Consider the following 27,150-nt stretch of genomic DNA (forward strand, 5'->3'; position numbering starts at 1 on the left):
AATTAAAAACTTTTCTCAATCTTATCCTGACAGTGGGACAAAATTTGGGCCAGCATAAAGCTGGCAGTAAGGTGGGGTACAGCAGCATAGAACTAGCACGTATGTGGTAGTTCCTCGGTAACCTTGGCTTTTCTCCATCCATACCAGACTGCTATGAGTGACTTTAACAGTGCCTTGGGCTTAATACCACTAGAGGTCATGCAATGTACTTATTATCTAAGCTGCTTTTGAAAAATGCTCTAATACTCCACATCTAGTAGATGTATTTGTACTGACTGTATTTGCAGACACCGCTTCGGCCTCTAGATGTCCCTGCTTTGTATGCATGTAATAACCACGCCACAATAAATCACCCCATCTGTTCTATTGCCCAAACTTGGAATTTATCTCAAATAGCACACAACTGGGGAAGGATGAGGAATTGGGAATATGCAAATAATATTAGCATGAAAAGCCTTCTTTATAGAATGAAATATCCTATCCACTAAAATAAGGAATAAACAGGGAAAGACAATGCAGTATAACATCAAATCCTTCACTACAATAGCACAAGTGGTGGCTTGTGTCTGACCTGACTACTGTGATGCTGATTCCACTAACGTATCTGCCTTGGACTTTTCCTATCTTGGGCGTACAGCTTGAGATAATATTGATTGCATCTTGAAGCAGCTGACAACTGCTCTCTGTCTTTTGATTTCAAGCCTTTTGGTGTCTTTCTCCTCTTTGCCTTTGGCCAGCAGCCTAGCAGTCAACCAAATAACAAACACCCCTATATGTATCATCCACATCCAGCTCCACCTCGAATGGGCATGCTTTTAGGGAGCTGCCAGATTTCACATTCTGTCACAACTTGGCCCAGCTCTACTATCATAATTTTTCCGGTCGATGCAGACCTGTTGGGAGAGGGCTCAACTGTTGAACCCAGCATGTTCTCCCTTAGAGCTTACCATTGATATTAGCCATGGTCCATTAGGAGTTAAAAATTGCCCAATGGCACCAGCCTGAGTTTGCTTATTCTTGGAAAAGAACAACCAGCTCCCAGTACTGGCATCACCTGATCTTATTCTACACTTACGTCTGATCCTCATCTTTCAGCTAGGCAGCCCCTTCTGCCTCCCTGACTCAGGGTTCTCCCAAGTTGTGGGGAACTGGCTGCCTGCGTAGCCTTTTGAAAAACATGTCTCCAAATTTCCTACATGATTTGGCAGACCCTGTAAAAGGAGATCAGTAATAGTCAATCAGTTGTTTAGTTTCCACAGTAATAAAAATTTGCAATTAAATTGTTCTTGTCCTTTTGAAGCGCCATTCTTTTAGACTTTTGCCGGTCTGGAAAACTCTGGAGGTAAGTATTGTTACTAAACTAGATATTACATTCATAATCTCATAATTGATAATCTAATCTTGTTTTATCATACATTGATAATCTCATCAGGGTATATAAATACCTGAAGGGAGGGTCTCAAGAGGTCGGAGCCAGGCTCTTTTCAGTGGTGCCCAGTGGCAGGATGAGAGGCAACGGGCACAAACTGAAACACAGGAGGTTCCCTCTGAACATCAGGAAACACTTTTTCACTGTGAGGGTGACCAAGCACTGGCACAGGCTGCCCAGAGAGGTTGTGGAGTCTCTGTCCTTGGAGATATTTAAAAGCCGCACGAACATGGTCCTGGGCAACCGTCTCTAGGTGGTCCTGCTTGATCAGGGGGGATGGACCAGATGACCTCCAGAGGTGCCTTCTGACCTCAGCCATCCTGTGATTACTGGCCAGTTAACTGACATTCTGTTGCTCTCTTAGTAAGTTATTCATTATCTATGTAGGAGATTGCTTAGATTATACAAATTGACTGTATTAGTATATTGTTAATAATTCAGCCCTTTCAGAAGAAAAAAAGCCTATGGAAATATGGCAGGCAAATTATACCTTCTTACCAAACCACTGGGGTTCTTTCAAAACTGCAGAGTGCAGCGTCCATCATGATGGGAGCCATTTATCACTCAAGCCCGCTTCTCCGTGGATGTTTTAGGATCTAATATTTACAGGAGAGCTTGTTTTCCTGTAGAAGAAACTAGAAGTTTCCTGATTTTTTTCCAGAACAAGAGCAAAAATAAGTACCCTCAGATATAACTTCTCAAGATAGATCTAACCTTTTTCTTTCATATGTCTAGCCATGCCTCTGGGCTGCCTAATTCAGATGAAGCCAAGATACTTAGCATAACTTTACTTACAAAGATTCACTTTCTAGCCTATGCAATGCCTACAGGCATAGTGTACTGAGTGTCATCAAGATTTAATCAAACATAATTTTGACTTTCTGTTTCTCTATCAAGAACAGAACAGCGGGCTTTTCCAGGAGAGCTTTGTCAAAAGATTTGGCATAATTGTACAAATATAGAATAGAAATATTTTATAACAAATTTGAATGCCACAGCACTGTACCCATGTTTTTCCCAATCTTTCCTCCTTTGTGCTTTAGAACCGCGTTTGAGGAAACCTTCCATAGGCACTGTTTCTGGTAGTGGCCAACTCACAGCTGACAGTAACAGAGCATCCATGTGCATGCTTGCAGTTTCAAATGATGTTCACATAACACTTTACAGGGTAGACAAATTTAATTTTGTGCAGGAGGTAAAATTATAATTCATGTGCCTCAACTGAGGCTCACTTGCTCTTTTCCAGAACTTTTTCAGACTCCTCTGGCACAAGTTGAGCCATGGCACTAAGATACTCACTTGTTTAAATATTTATGGGGAATGTGGTGGGGAGTGATGAGAACAGCCATCACTTAGCTGCTTCTTCAAACAATTATAACATTGAAAGTTATAACCATGATTTGCATCTGCAAAGGGTAATGAACTGCCTTCTGAGGAATGAGAGAAAACCTGCTTTGTCCCTGGTAGAATGACACTTCCTGATATCACATACAGCTAGAAGGGGAAAGCAATTTGTTTGGGTATGAGGAAGATGGCAGAGCACCTTCTGTAGATAAAATTTCTAGTCATGTCCCTCTCAGATGCTTTGAAAGTTTACAATGACATAAAAGCTGTGAGATGTGGCTACACAGTGAGTGACTTTTGCACCTTGCAAATAGCACAGAACAGCTTTTACTCTAGCTAGACTTTTGTCTACTGGAAAGGCTAAGGTTGATTTCTGCATTTGCACTGATGGAAAATGGCAGTTCTGACATTTTCTCAGGTATACGACACCTCTGCAGAACTGGTACTAACAGAGAAATGTGTCACGATTGTTAGCACTTCCAACAAACTGGAGTTTCAAACAAATTCCTTTTTGAGTCAAAATATGACATGTTCTTCAGAATTTAATTGCAGAACACTTAGTTGTCTTTAAACTCACGTCTGCAATAGGGCATGTTTTCTGGGATCCCGGGGTTTGGGGATGTCTTACACGGACACCGGAGGGTAGCTTCTGGCAATCCAACTATTGCCAGAAGTTGGCAATAGGTTCAAAATGGGTTTTCATTTGAAAGCACAGTGATGGGAGGTTTTGGTTTAAATGGGAAGAAAGGAGAAAGAAAGGGAAGTGTTAAGGAAAGTGGCTGACATACTAGCTATGACATACTACATACTGCAAGGTTGTAGTATAGTATACATACCTACCTGTCTGCTAATGAACTTGCTACTGCATTCTGGATTAATATACTAGAAAATTTGAGTGTGCAAGGAAAGTTGCATAAACAGACCACATACATTATTAAGATAAGGATTTGTTTGATTTTCCAGTTTGTGACAAGCGCAAGCAACTGTGAGGCCTTACTTTATCAGAACCAGTCCTACAATGCCATGTTAGATCAGTGAAAATCTCAAAAACTGCTGCTTTCATCAGCACAAAGGGCCAGCCTCGACAGATTTGTGTAATACAGAAAAGGTCTGGACAGAGTGCGAGGTCTTCATTGTTACGGACAAGGAGCAATGTTACCACCAATAGCTCAGAGAGCAAGGACTGAAAATAGTACCTCACATTTGCCTCACGTGGCATTATTCAACTCTGGAAATAAAAGTAAACCTGAAGTGCGTATCAGTTCATGTGAAAACAATGACTTTCATAACAAAGGAAATTATGGAAATGCTGAACGGACTATTAGATGGTGCTTCTGGCAGGCTGAACTTCTTAATAAGAGAAGACTGGTTGTCAAAAAGGATGGGGTGGGCAGATCCATATCTCTCTCTATGGTGTTTTGGTCAGACTTCTGTGAATTAACCCTGCGAGTCAATCATAGGCTATGTGCAAAAGCACATATTTATTAGCATTTAATACCAAAATCCTCCTGCATCCCTCCAGGTATGGCTGACCTCTGTCAAATGGCTAGATTTTGTCCTTCTCTCTATTTCAGTGCCGTGTCATAGCTTTAATTTTAAGTCTTTGATACCTCTGTTGTGATCCCACTTGGCCATTGCCTTCCATCTCCCTAAGCACACATCGTTTCTGCCTCAAGTGTGGCCTCTCAAACAGCAAGCAGGTCAAAGACCTCTGCCTGGGACCAGATGAAAAATAACAAGTGGGAAGAAAGCAGTAATAGAACAAAGTTATAGTTTTGCTAAGCAGGCAGGCTGACTTCTGCAACATATGTGGTGGCCTCCAGACAGAGGTAACATCCAGGTACCACCTGTAAAGAACACGAAGGAGGTTTAGTGCAGAACAGCTTGGGAGGGCAGGTGGAGGCCTGCCAGAAAAAGTTTGGAGCACAAACTGTAACCACAGGGTTATTACAGCGACAGAGCTACCCCTTGAGGTGAAATTACTGATGTTCCTAATGGACTGAAAACACCACAGCAATCTGCTAGCTACGCCGCTGTAAGGAATTGAGCTGTGTGAACACAGCTGTCTTACAAGGATGCAGCCTGGTTTACAGTGATGTATAGACAAGCTCAACTTGATACCTTTTTTCTTATTTGATATCACATGCTCCAGATGATCCTGTTTAAATCAGTTAAACTACTCGTGCACCATGATACCAATCCATGAGTGTAAAGAGACAGCAAACTTTGGCCTGTAGGAACCAAATACACTGTGCATATCAAATTCCCTGGCAACAACATATTAGAGCACTGAGTTGAGGAGACCTTAATTACATCACTATTAAATTTTGACCTCCTAAATGGACAGAAACAATCATATTCCCATCACCAATTTCTGTATGGGATTTAGTTACATCCACGTAGTCCAGAGTAAGAATGAGTTGTGCTCGATTTTGTGCACAACAGTGCTGAACATAATTTTTTTAATCCAATAAAAATATTTTGGGACAGTACCTACTGATGTATTGATTTTCAGTGTTCCTAGGATAAGGTGACAGCTGTGCAGAGGCCACAGGGGCAAGGCAGCAGTGAAAACACCCGTAAATGTGAATGTGGAGGTTTAAAGCTTGTGCTGATGGTGACGTGCCAAACTATGGATGAATGCTTTCCTCCACAAACAACATAGTTCAGCTGGGGAAAAAAAAAAGTAAAACTGGGCTATTACGCTTAACTATTAAAAGAATAGCCTGGATATTTCTCATTGTTGCCTGGAGAGCAAGAGGCATAGTCCATAGTGACCTGTGTGAACGTTGAAGGTTAAAACACAAGTTACTGGTGGAAGACTTTGTGGAAAGTAACTTAGGACCCTGACTGCAGCTAGGCCGAGAGGTAGATGAAATTACAATATACATGGAAATTGTCGTCTTAAAAAGAGCCACCATACACTTAGCGACAGACTTTACCCAGCACTATGCAGTACACAATAAAAACAGAAGAGAGCCTGTTATTGCCATTCAGCTTCTTATTTTACAACTTTATCAGCATTACACATACTTAGCACTGTGTTGCATGCCTGTAGTCTGCTGTGAGGCCTGTAGGTTGTTATATCCTAAAGATATACATTATACTGTATGTAGGTTGTAGATCCTAAAGATACACAATAAAGATTTAGCAGTATAATGTTCTCATTATACCAGAAATGTTAATTTTGAGTGTGAGATCTAATGTAAGGCAGTCTTGAGGCAGTAATTTTTAATGGTTCGTATAGGTTTAAGAGCTAGGTCTTCAGGGCAAATTAATGCTTTTTATCTCTAAGAGGTTTACAAATGACGGCACTATCAATGTAAACTTTCAGCCCTGCACAATCCAATATTCAAAGGTAATTGCACATAATTAATTTGAAGGTTGTTGAGGAGTTTGCATAAATACCATATTCAAAAGGACTACATATAAATAAAAATGTGGATTTACATAGCTGTCATCTTGAAAATGTTTCTACAAAGGAGTCTCCTAAACAAAAGTATATGTGACAAGAGACAATTCCAGATCTACTAGCAGGAGGAAAGTTTGGAAGAGAGACTCTTGTAACAAGAGCACCCCAATAAATACCCTCAGAAACGGCCAGGCAGCAATGTTAAGAAAGAGGACAGCACTAAAGGAGATAGGATCTGCTGTGTGACTAATTAAACATGCGGCCAAAGGTATTCTGCTTTCTTTTTATGCAAAATAATGGCTAAAATACATGTTAGAAGTTGTGACTGAACATAACAATTCTGGGAGAAATGCCACAGGAGCAGAAATGTCAGCACTGCTCACGCCACCACTGGAAACTGGGAGGGAATTCCTCTGGTAGCCAAAGACAAAGCACACTCCTGCTGAAGCTGTTAAAAACAAAAAAACCCACAAACCCGAGTTTTACAGCCGTTTATATTTCTTTAAAACCAGACATTTTCAGTACTCGGAATTCCTTTTTTTTTTAAAAAAAAAAAAAAAGGTTTGTGATTCATTAAAGAAAAAAGCTAAAGGAGAAAGTTCTGATTTCGGCTTGTTTGCAAAAAGCGACTTTTCTTTCCCTCCCCTAACTTGAGATGATTTTAAAACAGTAGGCATATGCTCTTTTTTTTTTTTTCCAGCAAAGAAATTTCAAACGAAAAATACTGACTAGCTCTATTAATTTCCTACAATTGTCTTGCTTCCTAGAAGCAAATCTCCAGTAGGATGTATTTGGATGGAAAACCCCAAGTTAGCATCTGCGTTTAGTAAGTTTTCCTGTATGTGGGGAAAAAAAAAAAAAAGAAAAAAGAAAAGAAAAAACCCCACGTGGGAAAACACTCGAGTGACTCGAGTGAGCATACTCTCAGTCTTTTGGGACAACTTTTGCAAATTCATAGAGTCCCAGAGCGACCAGCGCCTGCGTTTATTCCCTTCCAGGTCTCACGGAGACCACCAGCTCCCGGCCCAGCTCGGCCCCGGGCGGGGGCAGGGCGGGCGCCGGGGTGATGACTTTCAGTGCCGCACCCGTGTAACAGCGGCTCACCGCCTTGCTGTGCGACGCCGGGAGAGCGGGACCGGGAGCGGGACCGGGAGCGGGACCGGGACGGACCCCGCAGCGCTGCCCGCGCCGCCGGTGCGGCACCTGGTGTTCGCGAAGCAAAACCGGCCCCGCGGCGGGGTGGGGCGGTCCTCACCCACCCGGCGCTTCTCGCCGCTTCACCTCCGCCGGGCGGGGGCGGCCGGGCCGGGCACGGGGCAGGGAGGGGGTGAGGGCACTGCGTCCTCACGGCGGACCAGCCTGCGCTCCCCGGCCGAGGGCGCCGCTGGCGGGGCTGCGCCTTTAAGGGGCCGGGGGAGGCGGCAGCGGCGGGCGGGTTCCTGCGCGCCGGGGCCGCTCCCTCCCGCCGTCCCTCCTTCCCTCCCCCCCGCCGGCCGGTGGGCAGTGCCCGCGGGCCGCCGCCGCGGGTGTGGGACGGGGAGCTGCGGCAGCCAGCCCGCAGCCATGGCTCTGCCCCTGCGCCGCCGGCTGCCGGTGCTCCCGCTTCTCCTGCTGGCAGCCGGCGGGTTGCGGGCGGCGGAGCGGAGCGGCAGCAGCAGCGCCATGGAGGAGCTCGCCACCGAGAAGGAGGCGGAGGAGAGCCACCGGCAGGACAGCGTGAGCCTCCTCACCTTCATCCTGCTCCTCACCCTCACCATCCTCACCATCTGGCTTTTCAAGCACCGCCGCGTCCGCTTCCTCCACGAGACCGGCCTGGCCATGATCTACGGTGAGTCCCGCCGGAGCCCCGGCACCGCGTCTCGGCCAGCGCCGCCCGCCCGCGCCTCAGCCCCGCTCCCCGCCTCCTTCCCGGGCAGGCGGCTCTCTGAGGACCGGTGTCACCCCCGGCAGGTGCCGGGAGGTGTGGGGGGAGGCCCGGAGGCGGTGGCGGGCCCCGGTGCTCGGCCGCGCCCCGCCGTGTCGCCGCGCCCCCGCTGCCTGAGGAGAGGCGAGGCGAGGTGCGGGCGGGCGGCGGCGGCGCCGCGGCCTCGCGCCCCCCTGACGGCTGGCGGGCGGCAGCGCAGGGGTAGGCCGCACCCCGGGGGGAGAGGGAGCCCCGCCGCGGCAAGCCCGTCAGTGTCGGTGCTCCTGGATACTCTCCCCTCGCCGGCGCCTTTCCTCGGGCCGGGGGCAGAAGGAGAGGGGGGGATACGGCCCGCTGCCTCCCGTGCGGCAGGAGAGCGGTGACCTGCGTAAGGGTGCGCCTTGCCATCGTCCCCTGGCGCTGGAGTGGCTGTGCTGGCAGGGCACAGCGTTTTAGTAACCCTCCCTGCCGTAGGAAGTGAGCTTGCCGGGGGTACTTCTGGCAGTTTGGAGTGCAGTGATGATTTCGGAAAGCGTTATCCAAATGCCCTCGCCGTGCTGCGGCACGCAGTGTGTGAAAAGGAGCGTGTTTAAACTTTGGTGCTCTGGGGTTTGCTCACTGACTGTCGGCGTGCCGCTGTCACGGGCGGCCTGAGTTCCCTGGTTACCGACTGACTGCAGTGACACCAGACACCCTAGACAGCACCCACCACTCATCTTGAGCCCACTTGGTGGAGTAAGTGCTGTACTGAGCGGAGCTTGTCGTCTCCAGCCCCCCTCTCCCCCAGTGAATGGGAGCAAAGGGAAAAGAAATCCTCAGCAGAAGGTGTGTTCTCCCCTGCATTTGTAGGGCGGATGATTTGGAGGAGCTGGGCTCTGCGTTGGTACTGTTAATGGCTGGCGCAGAGGTCTGCAGGTGCGCCTGAACCCGCGGCATGGAGTGCGAACTCGCACAATTCTATTTCATGCGCAGTTTGCTGCGCAGAGCATAAACAGTTGCGATGAGGAGCAGCCATCCATTTAAAAAATGATTTGTCTGCTGGTGATTGGATACTGCCATAGCACCAGGGGCACTCCTTCTCCTTCGTGAGCTGAATCGGTTTCTGCTGAATGGTGTGAAACACCTACCCAACGTTGGTCGGGATAAGCATATTGAGGATAACCACGGATGAGAAATTCGGCACTCAAGAGGGAGGGGGAAGGTGAACCATTTCCTTCCCGATGAGTACTACTGCTCTTGAGAGCTATGTGAATGCTTGCAAAGCAGTGGAATTTTCCTCTGCTGATGCTTCTCTTAAACCACCCCGATTTGCTCTTAGTCACTGATCTCTTTGCTGCATTACTGTGTATTTCACATATGCTTGTTGCTGAAAACTGACAAATTAATGATTGGGCATATAAGTAAGTTATGCGCTAGCATGATAATGCTTAGCAGCTGAATAGTGCTCAGGAGACGGTAGATTAACTGTGTATGTGCTGATTGGAAGAGACAGGGTAAGGTTGTATTGAAGATGTTGTTTAGATATTACCCTGGTGTTGTCACCTTCAGAAAGTTCATTTATGTTTTAAGATCACTTCAGTGATTTAGGTGGTTTACTTTATGGTGGAAATCTTGTATATGCGGGAGCGCTAATGTATGCAATACAAGTACCAGGGCATCAAGGGCATTTGGGTTTGCATTTTGATGAGCTGTCGGGGGAATAAGAAGTTATTCAACGGGAGAACTTCTGCCTCTCATTAAACTCAAACCAGTTTACTAACATCCAGTTCCTGATCCATAAAATGGATGCTAGAATCCAAATTTGAAGTACAAGTGCTGGTATTCTGTATTAGGAAAGGCACTATGCTATAGCCCTTTCTGCGCCGCAGGCAGCACTGCTGAAAGAATGATTGGCTCAAACCATTGCATGTTCTTGGTGTGCCCTCTTTTAAATCGCTTTGTTTTCATAGATCGTTCCTCAATACGCTCACCTTCTAAATGCGCCCCTTTAGTATACCAAAATACATGCTCTTCTCCCTCCCAAGCAAACTGACTCTTGCCATGTCGTGGCAAGCATCCGAGGTAACACATTTATCGAGTTCAGTTCTTTGCTAACACTGTTAGCCTTCACGCCAGTAAAGCTCTGTTGAGGCCTGGCTTCACTTAAGCATTTTGCAGACTTCCTTTAGAGCAAAGAAAAAAAACATAGCTAGTGTCATCATAACTGTCTGTTATACTTCTGATAACCAGGCTTTATTCTTCAAATATGAGTTTCTCCTCTTCCTTCTTAGTCACTTACAGGATAGCGGTTAAACTGAGAGATGAGTTTCTATTTTGCTGATAACTTGATATCTGAGACACGCATGTTTTTCAAACTATGTATGTATTTAAAATGCATATGTTTGATCAGTCTGACATAAACACAAAATTATATGGCAATATTTCAACCAAAGATTTCGTAGTTCTAAAACCACAAGTATGTAGAATGAAACAGTTCTGGGTACTCTCATAAGGACATATTTCATAGAATGTTATTGGTGTAGGCTCCAAACTCTGCACACTAGGTAACTTTCACACGGTTTTATGGTCAAGTCTACAGCACTTGTACCATTTGCATTCAATTTTTCTAACAGAAAAAGCAAAGTGTTTCTGTCACAGCAGTTTTCAATGCTACCTGAGTAAGTGGCTTTCATTTACAGGAGTAAGGTAGCGCTTCAGTGCTGATTAATTTTTATCATGGAGACAATGACCTAGGAAAAACTGCTTGTTGCAGGTTTGAAACCCTCCAAAACTGTTGGTTTCACAGTGATGAATCTTTGGATGACTGTATTAAATCAAATACATGTTTGACCTGAGCTAGTTAGAACTGCAGGTCTTGATGGTTGCTTGCTTCTTTTGCTCTTTAAGAAGAGGTGCTGGAGCTGGATGTCTTTTTTTTCTTATCTGGCCACGTTAATTTACAGTAATGTGCAATGAGACCTCTTTCCTTGAGCGCAGTAGGAATCAGGTGGCACGACACTGGCTTGAAATGGTGAGCGGAGAAGCTGCCTCCAATCAGACCTTTAACCAACACTTTTCACTTATCTTTTCTGAGAATCCAGATATGAGAACATCCTGTTCTACTTTCATGATGTTTTTGCTGTTGATTTGACCACATTTCTGTTAAAGACAGCATGTGTTTTACCCAGCTAAAAAGACCCGTGGCCCAAGTACTGCTGGTGCTGCCAAGTTTGCATTTCTTCCAGACTTTAAGTAGCACGTTTTCTGCTCCCCATTGAATGAGAGGTGTCTGTCATGCCTGACAGTATCAGTGTTGTGGTCTAATTACCCAGTCCTCAACAGAACAAAGGCTACTGCCGCATTCAGATTTGCTGTGTTTTATATAACTTCATTGTGCTAGCTGCTTCAGTTGAAGATTAAAAACTCATTAAAAACATTATGTAGTCTGTCTTATTTCCTGTGTTGTCCCTGTCCCTTCAACAGACAGTCGCTGCTTCCCTGTCTGTATCATTCTGATGTGTTAAATATCTTTCTCTGGAAACATCTGTTAAGATGTGAAATAACATGAAGTTTACATGAGTATTTAATGACTTACAGTGCTGCTTTTTTTTTGTTATGTGCAACTTAAAATCTTTTTTTTGATGAAGCAATATGAAAGTTACAGACCTCAGCTGCATGTGCTAGATCCGACAATTGTGTGTGTGAAAGAGGAATTGACCTAACTTTTGTGAATGTCATAAAATACTTTGCACCTAAAGCTGCAGGTTCAGGCACAATGCTGATTTGAATTGATTATGCACCCTGCCATTGCACTGTGATTATCCACAGGTCATTCCACAAGATGCTTTTGGCTTATAAAGCGCTAAATACATTGAATTCTGGTCTTGAAACTGTAACAAGTGTGTTGCTCTGTGGAAGTTAAATACTCGCATGGGGCAAATGTTCTGCAGCTGCTCCAGCAACAGTATTACTAATGCAAGTCATTATGGAGCAATTAAAAACAAACAAACAAACAAAAAAAACCCCAAAAAACCCCAAACAACCCCAAACAACTAACAACCCACAACAGAACAATTAAGGAATTGAGACTTTGCTGACACACGTATTCCAACTTGGGATAGTGATCGTGATGCTCGCTTTCCTTTGTGCTGGTCTGAGTCCTAAGGGTAGAGTGTTCTGAGCTGTGTTTTTCCTGAAGAGGTTCACCTTTGTATGGCAACTCTGTGTTTGGCAGGTTTCTTCACACTCTGCTGAGGAGCATCCGCATGTGGTAGGGAACCACAGGACATGGACCGCATACCTTGAGAGCTCAGGGAAGGTCTTAAGGATGGGAAGAGATGGTGGCTCCCCAGCACTCTGCTCTTTAGGAAGCAGCTATCGGGACATGTAGACATGTCCCAGCAGGTCCAGCGGTATCACTCCCACTAGGCAATTAGTTTGTCCCTTTTCATAAGTGATAGTTTGGGTAACTGGCAACCCACACATCAGCACAGGTGTCAGTTCTACCAGGTACCTTCTTGATTGTGGGGCTGTTCTGGAACTGCCTGGGGGCCACATGTGCTAGTGCTGCAGGTAAAAGTAAAAGCAAAACTGGACTTGGGTACAGAGAAAGAAAAACAGTATGTGAAGAGGCATATAAGACTTCTGTTACCTTTTGTGGATCGGAAATGAGTCGAGAGGTAAATGTTCAGGATAAAAATATCAGATTTGTCCTGAAATACTCTGTATCAGAGTAGATACAGGAAAGGCCTATTTTTAGCTCATCTGGCTGTAGCGCCCTCTGTTACAATTCTAGTCTCTACACATGCTAGAGATGACCTAACGCATCTCCACGGCCATCAAAATAATGGCAGTGTTGGTATTTAATAAGCCACTTTCACATAAGCCTTCTAATACTAGATTTAGGAGCGTGACTCTGAGCACCCAGTTTTGAGAACATTATCCTTTCTCTGGCAACCTGCTTGTTCTTCCTGGATATTCTTTTAAATCACTTGATTACAGGCTTTCAAAGTGAGTCTTGCTCAATTTGTTGGCTGCTCAGGACATTTTAGTTGTATTGCAAATCTTGTCTGTAAGCTTGCTTTGTGGCTTGTGGCTGGATGGAACTTATCATTTTATCTTGTGAGAGATTTTGGAAGAAATGCTATATCTCTGTTATTAACCTACCTGTATTTCAGATTTGCTCTTCAGGTGGGGTAGTTAGCTTATAAATTGCTAATGTTTCTGAAATGTCTTTGGAGTACAATTCAGCTGTAGTCCTCAGAACAGTGACTCTGTGTGGCCTTTTTTTTTGTGGGGTTTTTTTTTGAGGGACGGCAGTGGTTTTCATAGCAATTAAAATAAATTAGTTCATTTTTATATTTGTTAACTTCAGCTTCATGAGATGTTCTATCAAATCAGCACCAGAATACCCTTCTGATCACCGGCATGAGCCAAAGAAGAGAGAAATGGCAACCCTGGATTTCCTATACATGAGGAAGCCTGTGGTGATATAACTGGCTGTTAAAGCTAGTACTGCCCAATAACACCACACGGTTGTAGGAACCAGCCGGAGACTGAAGGAGAAGGTGTTCCTTTGCATACACTGTAATCCTCATCTGAATTAGAAAGTTACCACAAACAGATGCCAGTTCTGCAATATTGCAGAGCTCGCACGTGTGCCTGCCTGCCTTCTGCTCCTGTGTGCCTGCTCAATGACTGGTTGTGTTGGTAGGAGCATGCTGAACTGAGCGTAGGTAACCTGATGGCTGGTGCACAGACTTGTTGTCAGACAGTGGGGTGGTTCTGCAGCACATTGCAGGTTACTGTTGCTCTTGTCTGGGCCCTGCAGGAGCCTGAGGTCTTCCTTAGTCCACTTCAGAAGATTTTTTTTTTTTTTTTTTTTTTGCAACCATTTCCGATTTTTTTTCTTTGCTACCTTGCAATGGAAATATGACTCCAAACAGGTCCTTCAAGGAATCTCCCTAAAACAACACAAGGACTGAGCTTCTCTGTAAATGCAGAGCGTCTGCAAGCTAATCTAGTAGCTTCTGCTCTTGGTGCAGGTGAGAAGACTGAAAAAGGGATCGTGAGGGAGTGTATAAAAGCTGTCAAATCCTACAAGATGCCCAAAGCTGCTTCTCAGGTGCTGGTGGTGTCCCCATCTCAGTGCTGCTCTGCTCAGTAATGGGGTCTCTGTATGTGCTGGAGAGAAGGTGGATGGGACAGATCAGGTCTCCGTTTTCAGCTGTCTCCTTTCCCTTTGGTAAGTTAGGCCTTTATTTTATGGATGATCATAGAAGGGTAATAGGGGGCATTTCCTTGGCTATGTTAACAAAAATCTATGTAGCAATTGGTGTGTAATCTTATCTCTGGGTTTCACAATATTGCATTGACTTATGCCTTATGCAAAACAAAATGAACAATTCAGAAATAGTTCTTTCCGATATTTAATTAAAAAGAAGTTGTGCTGGACTGAAGTGATTCTAGCTGTGCCTTCTCTTGCAGTGTGTCTTTTACACACCTTTCTCACTTTCTGTACTATAGAAAGACTAGAGCATTGTAACACTGAAGTCCCCTTCACCCCAAGCAATTAGCCACACAGCAGAATGCTTTCGGAATTGGCTCTGGTTCGTCTGTACAACCAGTCCTGGGCAGCGTTTAGGTGCAGGAGTGCAACCTTTGAAACGCCTTTCTAAATGCCCAGGCGTGTCCTGGGCCCACTAACAGAGGTGAAAACTCTGAAGACTTGTGCTGTGTGTGCTTCCAGCTCCTACTGTCAGCAAAGTTGGTACAACTGGAAAGAGGCGTAAGCCTTGCCTCTGACTCACTGGGGCCCACAATCTCCCTTTTCAGGGAACTGGCCTTCCCTCCAAGCTGAGATGGTTTCCCACAGCACACACAGATAGCTCTGGAAGCGGTGATGGGAAGGCTCGATTCCCTGTGACAGGAAAGTGGTATCATTCAGCTAGTTATGCTCCCCCTTGTGTCCTCTGTCCCCACGGACCTCACTTTGTGGGTGCATAGTAGCCCTTTTTCCCCATCCTTCCTGCTAAAAGTTGGCCTCCCCTTACCAGCCTACTCTGTAGAGTAGTTCAAGGCAACACCTTAAAGTTGGGTGAAACCTTTCCCTTGCTTCTGGTAGGGAGATATTTTCACCCCCATCCCCTGCTATATGAACAGCCATTCTCTCCATTAGGTAGAGGTGGCAGTATCCATCCCCCTACTGATCTAGAAACCAGAAACCTGAAGCAGGAACCACAGGTCAGCCATCGTTTAAAAAAAAAAAAAGATAAAAAAGAAGATAAACCTCAGAGCTATGGTGTGTTATAGCACACCTCCTGCAGTCCAGAACTATGTATCTTGGCCTGTTAGGGGCCAGAAGTAAAAATATTTTGCAGTTCCTATCTAGCCCTTTAACAGGTGCTGCATACCATGGACGCTCTTTCCTTGCTCACATGCTGACTGCTGTGAGTCCGGCACTGAGCTGCTGAACTGTCCCTGTGTGTTCAGGAGACAGCCTCAATATTTAACTCAAGGCTGTTGTTTCCACTCTGACAGCCAGAAATACCAGCTTGTAGACACTTTTTTTTCCCCAACAGAGTCCTTATTTGTGACTCAGGATTAGTGCTTTATCCCCATTTAATACTGAATATAGCCTTTCTTCCCCCTGCTTTAGACTAAGTGGTGTCTATATTGAAAGGATGTGATACAAGCAATTATTTTTTTAGAAGGGTATTTATCTTGAAGGGGTTTTTACTAGTGTTGTAAAAAATACACAGTTGTTCTCAGCAGATCAGATCTTTTCTGTGTCTACCAAAGATGGGTAATTTAGCTCAAACGCACAGCTTTTTTTGCCCTTATTAAAAAGCACTTCAGCCTGCAATTAACTGAGTGTGAAGGGAGAAAAGAGGAAATGGTTAAAACTGCCTTTTTTTGTTTTCCTCATGCCTTAGAATCAGACAGTTCACTTTACTTTAGAAGTGCCTAAAGGCCCTTGGAAGCTATGGTGGAAGAAGCTGAGTGTTTTTTTTTTTTTTATCAGGGAGAAATAGTTGAAGGCTCCCCCTCAATTAGAGTAGAGGAGATGAACTGTGCTCTTAGCCAGGGGAGGTGCGTGGTTTCTGTGCTTTCTTCCTGGCTTCACTATTTCATGTTCAGTTTCAAAGGCTGGGTTTAAGCTCTGCATTTCTCCTGATAAAGCTGTATGTGTGAGCCATGCAGGAAAAAGATCACACCCCTACCCAGTAGGTCTGTCCTGGCAAAGCTCTTGTAGGTGCAGCACTGCTGCCAGAAGGTGTTTGTGGGCTCACCTGTGCTGCTACCCTGGATGGCCCAGCAATGGGGTAGCTCTGCTGCCGCTGGAGGGTCCCGCCTGTAAAGGCGTGCTGGCGGGGCTTGCAGGTCTGCTGTAGTCTGGGCTACTTCTCCATAGCTGCCATTTTCTCTGCTTGCAAGGTTTTCAAAATACCCCCACCCTGTTGAAATAGGTTTTAAAGGCAGCTGGGGACCACTGAAATACCTGGTGCAAACTTTAAGTGCATGTAATGAGTGTATTACTAGTTCCAACTCTGTTACCTTCTAAGCCCCTTGGAGGGGGCAGTTTGAACAGCAGAGCTGTGGGTCTGATGGACACCTTGGTGTGCTGGCTTTATGGAAATGTTTAAATAAAGTGGTGTGCTTATTCTGAATGCCATGCCTTTCTGTAGTTGTCTTCACTTCTCACTCATGCTTAAAAAAAAATAATTAGTACTGAGGAGACTTTTTTTTAAGTGGCTGCTCTGACGTTTTCTGCTCTTTCATTATGAAGTTGAGGGACTATTGTTAACAAAAAAAGGGTGGAAAGAAAGGACCATGGTATAAATGTATTCTAAAATGCAATTAACTTGTCTGTGCATAAGATGACAGTCTTCAGTGTGCTGGCTGTGTGTGGATGCACCTGTGACTCTTACCATCAGTAGCTAGCTGAAGAGGAAGCTGCTCGTGTAGCTTGGTGTCCCCTGCGTGTGAGGTTCTTCCCTCTGTCGGCTCTGCAGCAGGGCACGCTGTAGCCTTGCTCGGTGCTGACACTGGGAGTGTAGTCATTGCTTCTGAGGCTTGGATGCTATCCCATTAATTCAAGAATTGGATTAAATATGAAAACTGCTGTTAACCTTTGCCATTGCTTTGAATATGAGATACTAATAGAAAGATGTTATAACTGATGATAGTTTAAAAATATCAAGTGATATCACAAGGATATGACTAGCTTTTGATTTGTACTCTTTGAATCCATTAGAATGGATACTCTCTGTTTCCACACTAATTCTGCGAAATTGTTACTTTTTTTCCCCCGCTTCTTAGCACTTGATATCAAGTCCTTCAGTAGTGAAAGGGGACCTGCATTTAAAGTGTCATATACCTCTCTGCTGTCGTTTTGCTGCCGCATGATCCTTCCCATTTGCTCTTTCCTTTGTGCCAGTCTTCATTGTGCTTACTGGTTGTGTAATGGCCTTTCTCCTGGGAATAGTTTCCTTATCCATGAGACAGTTTGACTCTTCTTCCTTAAGTTGCCTTCTTAGTGAGCAAATTGTTAGTGTTTAGCCCCAGAATCCACCCTCTCCTGCAGCTTAGAGAACTTGCTTTACAGCCTTTGCTGAACATACAAGTCACCTGCTATGGAGTTGGACACTTGCCCCATCCAAAACTCTGCTGAGGCTGGAGATCATGTATTTACATTCCCTGTATACCCAGCACTGTTATTTGCAGTCTTAGGATCTGGCTGATTTTGTAGGTGAATTACAAACTCTACTTTTATGCACTGTGAAGTATTTAAAAAAAGAGAAATTAGATTTGGAGAAGTAGAGGTTTCATCTGGGCATGTTTGAAAGTGATCTGGGTTGGCTTTTTCATATAACGGCAATCATCAAAGACCTAGCTAGATTCTACCTAATTGATACTGTGTTTGCTTGTCTGTGTATGAGCAATGAAGTTGATAACCTAAAGTGGTTGAAAGAGAACACAATTCCTGCTTTATTTGTGTTTGCTAGTAGATACCTATTTAAACCTGTTATTCTTGGCCTGAAAAACCAACTTATTCCAGCTGGCTTTTAGCTTTGCTATGTAGTTGACTCTTTCTAAGTAGCCTTTAGAAGTTGGACTCGAGAGGAGTTTGAACTGGCACATGTAGGGATCTCCTTGGCTAGTCGGGAGGGATATGCCACCTGAGGTGGAAGGGGCATTCACAGGAGACGTGAAGCAGTGCGTGGAGTTGGCATCACCGGCTACGCTGCAGTTCTTCAATGGCTGGAAAATACAGGAATAAGCATGGAAGAAGAAAACTTGTGTAAAGGCTTATTCCTGTTGTGGAAGTGCCACCTGATTGTTCCTCCTGGGTTATCTTTGATATTCTAGTTGAATATTATGTAATGTTGTATATTAGGAGCAGAGGAGGGTGACTGTATGTGACCTTCCACAGGCATGTCTGGCAAGGTTGGCTGTAGCATCCTTTCCTGGCTCACAGAGTTGAAGTGGGCACTTCTGCTTGTTTAGCTTGTCTTGAAGCTTTATACTTTGGCAGTTGTGACTGCTGCATGGCATAAAAGGTTCGGTTTTGTCATACCTATCTGCAATACTAGTGTCTTGCAGGGAGCATATTCCCACTGTTTACAGTGAATAATTCTCAGAGGGAGGTGAGTATTTTGAAGACATGATGGTGTGAGTGAAGTAGCCTTAACTCTGGAACAGACTTTCATATGGGCAACTGAGTGCCAGTACAATGTTTCAGCCTAACCATTCTTGCTTTTCATCCCTGCATTGAAGTGTATCTAACTTGGCAAATATTTTGTTTATGGAGTTGATTTTTATCTCTGGAAACTTTTAATCTTTTTTCAACCATGTTCACGTGTGTTAGAGCAATGTGTTTATCTGCTCGGCCCCAGACACATTCTTCAGACTTCAGGAGCTTGAATGGAAAGATTGTGCTTCTGTATCAGGTTTAATTTTTCTCTGAAGTTCTGACTTACCAAGTTCTCGGAGTTTGCTGCTCCCAAATCTCCCTCTCTGAGAGAAGGAGCCTCCTTAGAACACACAGAGATTTCTTGAGCGTCCAAAAAAATCCAGTGGGTGACCATCCTCCTAATGATTTCTTTTTTTTAGAGATTCATGGACATAAAATTAATCTTCCTCAGCACTGCATGACTGAAGAGCTAGTGAGTGATTTCCTACTGGTGACCTACTTGTTAAGCTGGGGTAACTAAATATAATTGCAGCACACTCAGTTTTTTTCGTGTGCCTGCATGAAACAGAAATGTCAACATAGATATCTTGGTCATACCTAGTACTTGATTATGTCCCCCTTCTCCATATATTAGCCTCAGAGAACTGTAAAAAGAGTTTATTGCTCTTGCTGGCAAATGCTTGAGTATTTATTTCAACATTTTCAGTTTTCGACCCTAACAGTTTTGGGATCTTTTCCAGCATGTAAAACATAAGACAGTTATATTTCTTGTTCTCTGTACTTCAGACCCAAATACCTAATCTTCTCATTGCATCAGGTCTTATGATGTCAGATACTTAAGTGTTTTGTCAAGCCTAATTAGGGATAGAGGAAACTTTGCATTACATGTTGTGTGTACGTATGACAGAGCCCCTCTCATAAAGACTGGAAGGTTGGGGCAGGAGGTGTAAGCACAATCTACTTTGTGTTTATGAACACTTCTTCTTAGCTTGTTGAAGCTAAGGCCCCCCCATCAGGGCCTTAACCTTTTAGATACTGCTTAAACTTATAGTTATGTTCTTAAAAACAAAAGCAGACAAACAAAACCAAAAACTGCCCCTGAAGCATTTGGTTTGCTACACTCACTGGCCAAACTCATGGGTTCTCTTTTCTCTGTTACCAGACCATAAGCTGTTTTTCTGCATTAGGTGCTACCTCTACCACACCTCCAAGAATCGTAGAATCATTAAGGTTGGAAAAGACCTCTAAGGTCATCGAGTCCAACCGTCAACCCAACACCACCATGCCCACTAAACCATGTCCCTAAGCGCCTCATCTGCACGTCTTCTAAATACTTCCAGGGATGAGGACTCAACCACTTCCCTGGGCAGCCTGTTCCAATGTTTAACCACTCTTTCAGTAAAGAGAAACTAGGGACACCCAAAAATTTGGAGGATGATATCTATATGAATTTTGGTAGCCTCCTTTCCCTCTTCTTTCTCCATACGCGAAGTGCTGATGCAGGTACAGATAAATCTTGCCCTCCAATGGTTCCTGTGGGTTTGACTATTCTTTTCTGGTTTTGTCTTTTAGCTCTCCTGAAAGAAGTACTATACTTATTCTGCCTGCCTGCTTTTTTGTGGGAATTGCCTAAAACTCTTTTCTTGTCACTTCTCCCCAAGGCGCATCCAATAGCTTATCTTAATGCTGACAACCTGGATTCCTCTCCATATGTCAGACCTACTTTTTTTTTTTTCTTCAGTCTAAACTGAAAATCTTTGCTCACTGCCCAGCCTTTTGGGAACATGTGGGAATTGGCTTAAGTTCAGAATGGCTGAAATAACTTCTTGTCATTTTTTTTCTTCCTCCTGCTACCACAGTCTTGTCCATCTCTCAGGCCGGTTCCCCGAACACTGCTGAAATGATCTATACCTTGTCTTCACCTATGAGCGGTTTAAGCTGTGCAGGTTCTTTCTAGGTAACAGGTATGTCAGATATTAATTGCTATCTCTCTCTACACAGCTACAGTCCAGGCTTTCATTGCAACATTGACTCCTTCTCCTGTGCCTTGAGAAGCAGAATGTCAAAGAATTGTGTTCAGATTAAACTTTTGCTGTTTGTGTTATAAGTAACTTTTTTCCTTGACCCTCTCTTGCTTTGTTGCTGTGTTCTCAGCTGTCCTCCTGGTTCTGTGGGTATTGTTTTAGATTTTTTTAATGAATGCTATATGAATCAGTGTTTTTGCTAAGTGAAAGGTAAAGATGCCACTGTCTCTAGGAATATTTAATTATAACAGGAATTAAACTAACATTATTTAACTTGCTAATAGGCTGTGTCAAAAGCAAGACTTACTTTTCAGTCCTCGGACTTCCAAAGAAGGCTTAAAGTTTGACTCGAGGACAAAATCGAGATTGCTCAGCTATAAGAAGAAAACTTGGACCACTGATGACTATTTACGACCAGGATTATGTTATAGAATTTTCTTGGAATGGCGAGTGAGGAAATTAACTCAATTTGTAACACTAGATTATAACGAATGTGTGAAAAAATTAGTCTTTTAGTGAATCTAATCTTCTGAGATCTTCAGAACCCTTAACTGCAGAAAAGGGCAACGCTTAAGAACAAAAGTTGGCAGCTTTTGCAATGATGGCAAAGTGCCAGAATCCAAATGATGCAATATCTGCATGGTGTTTTCTGGACAATTTGATCCTTGAACTGGTCACACTTCTGACCTATGTGTGTGCACCCACATACAATATGCATGCCTCAGAGTTGAATTACTCGCTTTCCAGAATAGCCTGTTCTTGTGTAATACTCTATCTGAACACGGAGACAGTTTTCTGATGCTTCACTTGATTGGAAACAGTATTTCATTGCATTTGATTCAGTATAGAAAATAGACCATTTTACATGTGGAGATAGTATTTTTTTTTTTCCTAATGACACCAGAAAAACTTGTCAACTAAAGAAACTTAGGTGCCTTCTTTCTATTGTCCTGAAACAAACTGAGTGTATATTGTATGGAGAACATAGAAGGTCTATTAATCAGATGTTGAAATAATTATATGATCAATGGTGATCTGATGCACCTTAAGTAATCATTAGTTATACTCCTAAATTTGACAATTCTTACTGTAGGTGATTTACCTGTTACATTGTATTTGCCTTACTGGTTGAGCAACTTGAAACAGCAGCTTGTTGACAGTTACGGATTTGCGGGAAGTTCCTGAGCAGGCAGGGGTTTTATGTGGTTCAGAGGCGGGGGGCTGATGTGACCAGGAGGGTGTTCTGGGGCTGGTAAAAAGGATTGGGAAGATCTTACTGATTCCTGTTAGCACCTGTTTGCCAGAGGTCCATTCTGTAATACTGGGCTTCAAAGTTAAGGAACATTAAATTGAAAACAATATCCTATTTTTTAAACTGTTTGAAAAAAACTCACTTTTGTATTGTAACTAAAACTAAGTAAGTTCCATGGACTTGGGGTTACTACTGGGATGTCACATTTGCAGGACATGTTCTGCTAGACAAGTGGCTGTATTGACCAGGAAAATTTGTCTGTGGCTTAGGGTTTGATGTGCTTGAGGATCGAGCAGTTTCATTGTAAGCTTCAGTGAGCAGGAGATCAGCCAGTACTGAAGAAGTCACCTTCCCTGTCCAGAAGAAGTTGCAGAACAAATTGCTGGGGCAACAGGTACCCCAAGGAGAAATGCTTGGTTGAACTTTATCTGCAGAGGGAGATTTAACCAAGGAGAAGGCATCGGATTCAGTTAGGCTTATTGATATGGGCTGAGAGACTGACTATGGGGAGACAGAAGTATTCTGGGGGATATGAATTTTTTTTAGCGGTGACAAAAAAATGGCTGAAAAAAGTAGCAGCTTTTCTACAAGGAAGAAAAATACTCTGATTACTGGTCTAGGCTTTTCATTGCTGTATTCCTGTGCTATTTGGCAGACCTTTCTATGTTGTCTGTGGGTCGCAGTCCAGTAATTTCAAGTCTTTGAGGTGATAAATAGGAAATCCTGAAAAAGAACGTTTTCCCTCAGGAACTTAACTAGGGAGGGAACTTCTGGCTGTGGCTGGGGTTAGGCTGTTGAGCTATGTGGTATATGTTCTCAGAAGTCAATGTGAGTTGCACCATGTCTGAACCACCAGAACTATATTGTTCAGCCTGTAAAACTGTTTTTAGTCACCTGTTTACACAGCTGCTTTTTTCTTCGTACTCCTATTTACTTGGCACACCTAGCACACCTGAAGGGATGGTGTGGTAGCAGGGAGCAGGGGAATGGTTGTGCTACTGCTGCTCATCAGCCTGAAGTTAGGATCCAATTCTCCTCACAACGCTTTATACCTCTTTATGTGGGATGAAAAAAAGAAAGTGTGTGTACGTATTTACAGATCCACGAAATACCATATTAGCATCCAAACATTGTAAAGCCTTAATAATTTTTGCCTCTTAAAGATGGAAAATAGTACTGGATCTGAAGTATGCAACAGGAAAGGTTTGCTCAAGGCTTCTCGGGAAACTTGCTGCTGAATTCGGATCATGGGTTGTGATTCTGTCCTTACTCAGTGATTTCCACTAGCGTTGCCTTTTCTGTTCAGGGAAAAGCAGTCGATGCTGTGCATGCTCTTTGCTCCTGTAATGATCATACCGGGCCCCAATTAAACACGATCTGACTTTGCATATCTTAACTGTGCCTGTAACGGCCATGATTTTTGCTTTATAGCAGCTGTGCAAAAGCAGGCAATCTGCCATGTCCCTTACGGGAGAAGTGCGAGTGCTAGAGAGCGTGCGGCTGCTGGAGTGCCCCTTCCCTATAGCTGAGTCTTAACCTGGCACGGAGGCGTGTGAGTGACTTCTTGTGCCTTTTTTCTTGCCAACAGTTATAAGGAGAACTGATTTTTTTTCTTTTTTCTTTTTTTTTTTTTTTGGTGGGTGTCTGAGTATTGGTTAAACATTGGAACAGGCTGCCCAGGGAAGTGGTTGAGTCCCCATCCCTGGAGGTATTTAAAAGACGTGTAGATGAGGCACTTAGGGACATGGTTTAGTGGGCATGGTGGTGTTGGGTCGATGGTTGGACTCGATGATCTTAGAGGTCTTTTCCAACCTCAATGATTCTATGAGTATTGGTAAAATAGTTAACGGGAGGGTTCCTGGACTTTTTGTGGGGGTTTTGTTGTTTGCCATGAGTGTCTCAGTATTGGGCACTGTGTGTATTACTCATCTCGTAAGATCTGCTCAGTCCTTTATTTCTGTTTGATTCAGTGAAAGAGTTTTAGTTACTGTTGTGACAGGAGAATTGTGGCACACCTTGTTAACTTTCAGTTGAATTTAGTGACAAATCTTCCACTTAGACTGCTGGAAAAGATGATCTTTTGCTCAGAGAGTAACCAAAGCTGAACCCAGTGCTTGAAGCAAATCTTTTAGTAGTGCCCAGTCATTATGCTGGTTTCTGAATATGTAGATTTTATACATTTAATGATATTATCTGCCAGACTTTTTTATTGTTACATTTGTTGTCTAAAACTTGGCAGACTGCAATCTGATGGGCGTTTTCCCAATGATCTGGCAATTCAGTCTGTCAGCATTTAGCATGAGTAACTGGGCACACCTTTTTTTCTATGCTTTGCTATTATAACAATCCAGAAGGTGACACTTTCTCCTGCACCCATCTGGATCTCATAACCTGAAACATTATGGTAACAATGATAATGCTGTACTCGTCCTCAAAGTTCTGCTGTTTCTTCTGAAATATTAGTTATTTATGCCAGAAGAAAATGATAGGCTAAATAGTCTACTTGCTTCCTTATGATAATTAGCTCTGATCCCAAAACTGATCCTGTATATCTGTGGATCTAATAGCTAGGTAACATTTTACTGTAAGGAGCAGTTATCCAATTTGATCTTCCATTTATTCTTGCTTAACCATATTTCATAACAAGTCCTCTTGCTTAAATTGATACAGCTTGTTAAAAGCATTGCAAAAAAAAAAAAAAGCAATGAATGTGTATTTACCAGGTTGCATTATCTATTGTGTAATCTATTTTTAGAATTTGGGAGGCAATTTTTTTATTCACATAGGGTTATAGCAAAAGCACTGTGCAGCTGGTTTGCCTGCTACTGAGGGAAGGCTCGATGAAGTGGTAATTCTCTTGAGGTCCTTGGCGTGAATAGGCATCGCAGCGGTAATTTTTCTTTTCTCAAGAACTGCTTTAATAGCTACAGCTTCAGAACGTATCATCATCAGGAGCTGACGTGAACATACTTTTTGTACAGAAGCAGCAGAATGCTCCACAGTGCCTGCAACAGCGTTTCAGCATATCTGTAACCTCATTTTATTTTTGTCACTCCTTCTTTCTGTGAGTTATTGATCCCTAGACACAAAGGAGTGGCGAAAGGTAGTCTTTCTGTGTATTTGGGAAGGAGGGTGCTGCAAAACAACTTTATTTATACACTTTGCAGCTTTTGAAATATAGCATCTGAATGATGTAGTGCTTCATAAACCCTTTTTGACATGATTTCCACCATTTTCCTGTTTTGTTTTGAAGAGTGTGTATGTTTTCTGGCTGACCGTTGTACAGATCAGCAAATCTTCAGTGCGTGCTCTGAAAGCTTGGATTTTCTTTGAATGGATTTTCATTATGGCCCTATTGCTGTTCTTTACAATCTAAAGAAAGCCTGCATTCATAAGGATTACTGCATCTGCGAAGGATGAAGAATAAGTAGGAGTGATGAACTCTAGTGGTCATGAATGGACGGATTGTCCCGGGTGTTTGTTCAGTTGTCAGTATATTGTGAAGTATTTGGGCTGGCAAAAAATGTTAGCTTTGGGTAACATACTCATTTTATTAAAAGCACAGTAGAGTACTCGGAGAGAGTGTATTCCAAGACAGCATGTGATGTACTAGTGTATCTCTCTTCTTAAGTGTGATTGATTTATTTATTCCTCACTAAAAGCTTGTAACTTTAGATTTTAATTCTACTTTCCATCGCTAGCTGCACTTGTCTTATTAAAAAGGTACTCGCAGTTCCGAGTGGGATGCTGCATTGTGTTATGCCAGGAGCACTGAAGAAGGAAGACCTTGCTGTACTGGCTGAAGACCAGAGTTGATTCTGGAGTCTGAAATGTGCCCTGTGTTTCGCAAATATAAATAGTACTGTGACCAAGAGTTGCGTGCCTTCAGATTCAATTTTGCCCCTGTCGTGGTAGGTGGTAGTAAATGCAAGTTTTTTCCATGGTGTTCTGATAAAGTACTTGAGCGGTTCTGTCCTCAGTGATACTAGTCTCTTATAAATACAGTGTTAATGAGGGGTAAATGGCCACTGGGCAGTTGCTGTACTCTCACGTAGCATGCGGCGCTTTGCAATGCTCCAGTACCAGAGCAACTAAGTAACATCTCACGTTACCGGTTTGCTCTTGATAGAACAATCTGGTTCAGCTACGACCAACACTTTAAATAGGTAAAACGTGAGAAAGCTAGTACAATGTCAATTAAAATAAAGAATTAGAATGAAATTGTTTGGTAAAGTGTTTTGCAGGGTATGGGTACCTAGCGTGCCTGGCACTGACTGTGCGGATCAGAACGGGCCTGTCTCTTGTGACTGACTGGGGCTTCTGATTCCATTGATACTAGCTGGTTTAGCAACTGCACAAACCCAATATAACACCTGTTAATACTGTATAAAAATATAACACTTATGTGAGTGTTATTTACTGCACACAGTACTAATACTCTGGTCTGAAGAAGGTTTTCGTGCCTCTGAGTTTTCACTATGGAATCTGTTTTGGTTGAGTCAACAAGCAAACCTGGGGACTTTCATACAGCTACTGAAGTGGCAAATGTTAGTGGTGCTTTTTGAAGACATCTAAAGTTAGAGATAACCTTTCCTGAACAGTATTTTGCTAGTGACAGTTTGTTACTTATGACAAGTCTTGCATAAAGAGCCTTTGAATAGCAAGCCAAGAGCTTGAAAATAGTAGCTATTTGAGATACATATATTTAGAGGGAGGGAAGCAAGGGGGAACAGGTTTTCCCTTGATGAAGAGATAGTGCTATATAAGCCATCTAGGTGCATATTTTGAATATTGTTTTCTTCAGATTTTCAGTGAAATTTATTTTGCACGCAGTTGCCATCTTTAGGATCTTTGCTAGTAGCAGACTTGAGCACACAGTGATGTGCTTTTTTGCAGATCTCTGCTACTGTATGTGTGTTCCCTGGTTTGACGGGAATTGGTGTGACTGCATTTCCTGACATCGGGACATCTGTGATTATTGCTGATAGAAGTTGTTAACTGAATATTTGCACTTCTGTAGGCATCAGTTGCCCAGCTGTTATCTGTCAGGCTGGATTTGCATTGCTATAGTCATGTCACAGATTTTTTTCTTTTTTCATGTTCCTATTTGA

General features: G+C 43.4%; 1 protein-coding gene across 2 annotated transcripts in view; it reads left to right on the forward strand.

Annotated features, from left to right (window-relative positions):
• Positions 1 to 7,726: 7,726 nt before the first annotated feature.
• The window catches only part of SLC9A7 (solute carrier family 9 member A7), a 78,132-nt gene continuing 58,708 nt past the window's right edge, over positions 7,727 to 27,150 (forward strand). For both annotated transcript variants that reach the window (XM_076358726.1, XM_076358736.1), the window contains exon 1: positions 7,727 to 8,013. In XM_076358726.1, the coding sequence (XP_076214841.1) occupies positions 7,749 to 8,013 (265 nt within the window). In that variant the 5' untranslated portion in view covers positions 7,727 to 7,748. The remainder of the gene's footprint in view (positions 8,014 to 27,150) is intronic.

This window comes from Aptenodytes patagonicus, chromosome 1 (genome assembly GCF_965638725.1).
Source record: "Aptenodytes patagonicus chromosome 1, bAptPat1.pri.cur, whole genome shotgun sequence".
Lineage (NCBI taxonomy): Eukaryota > Metazoa > Chordata > Aves > Sphenisciformes > Spheniscidae > Aptenodytes > Aptenodytes patagonicus.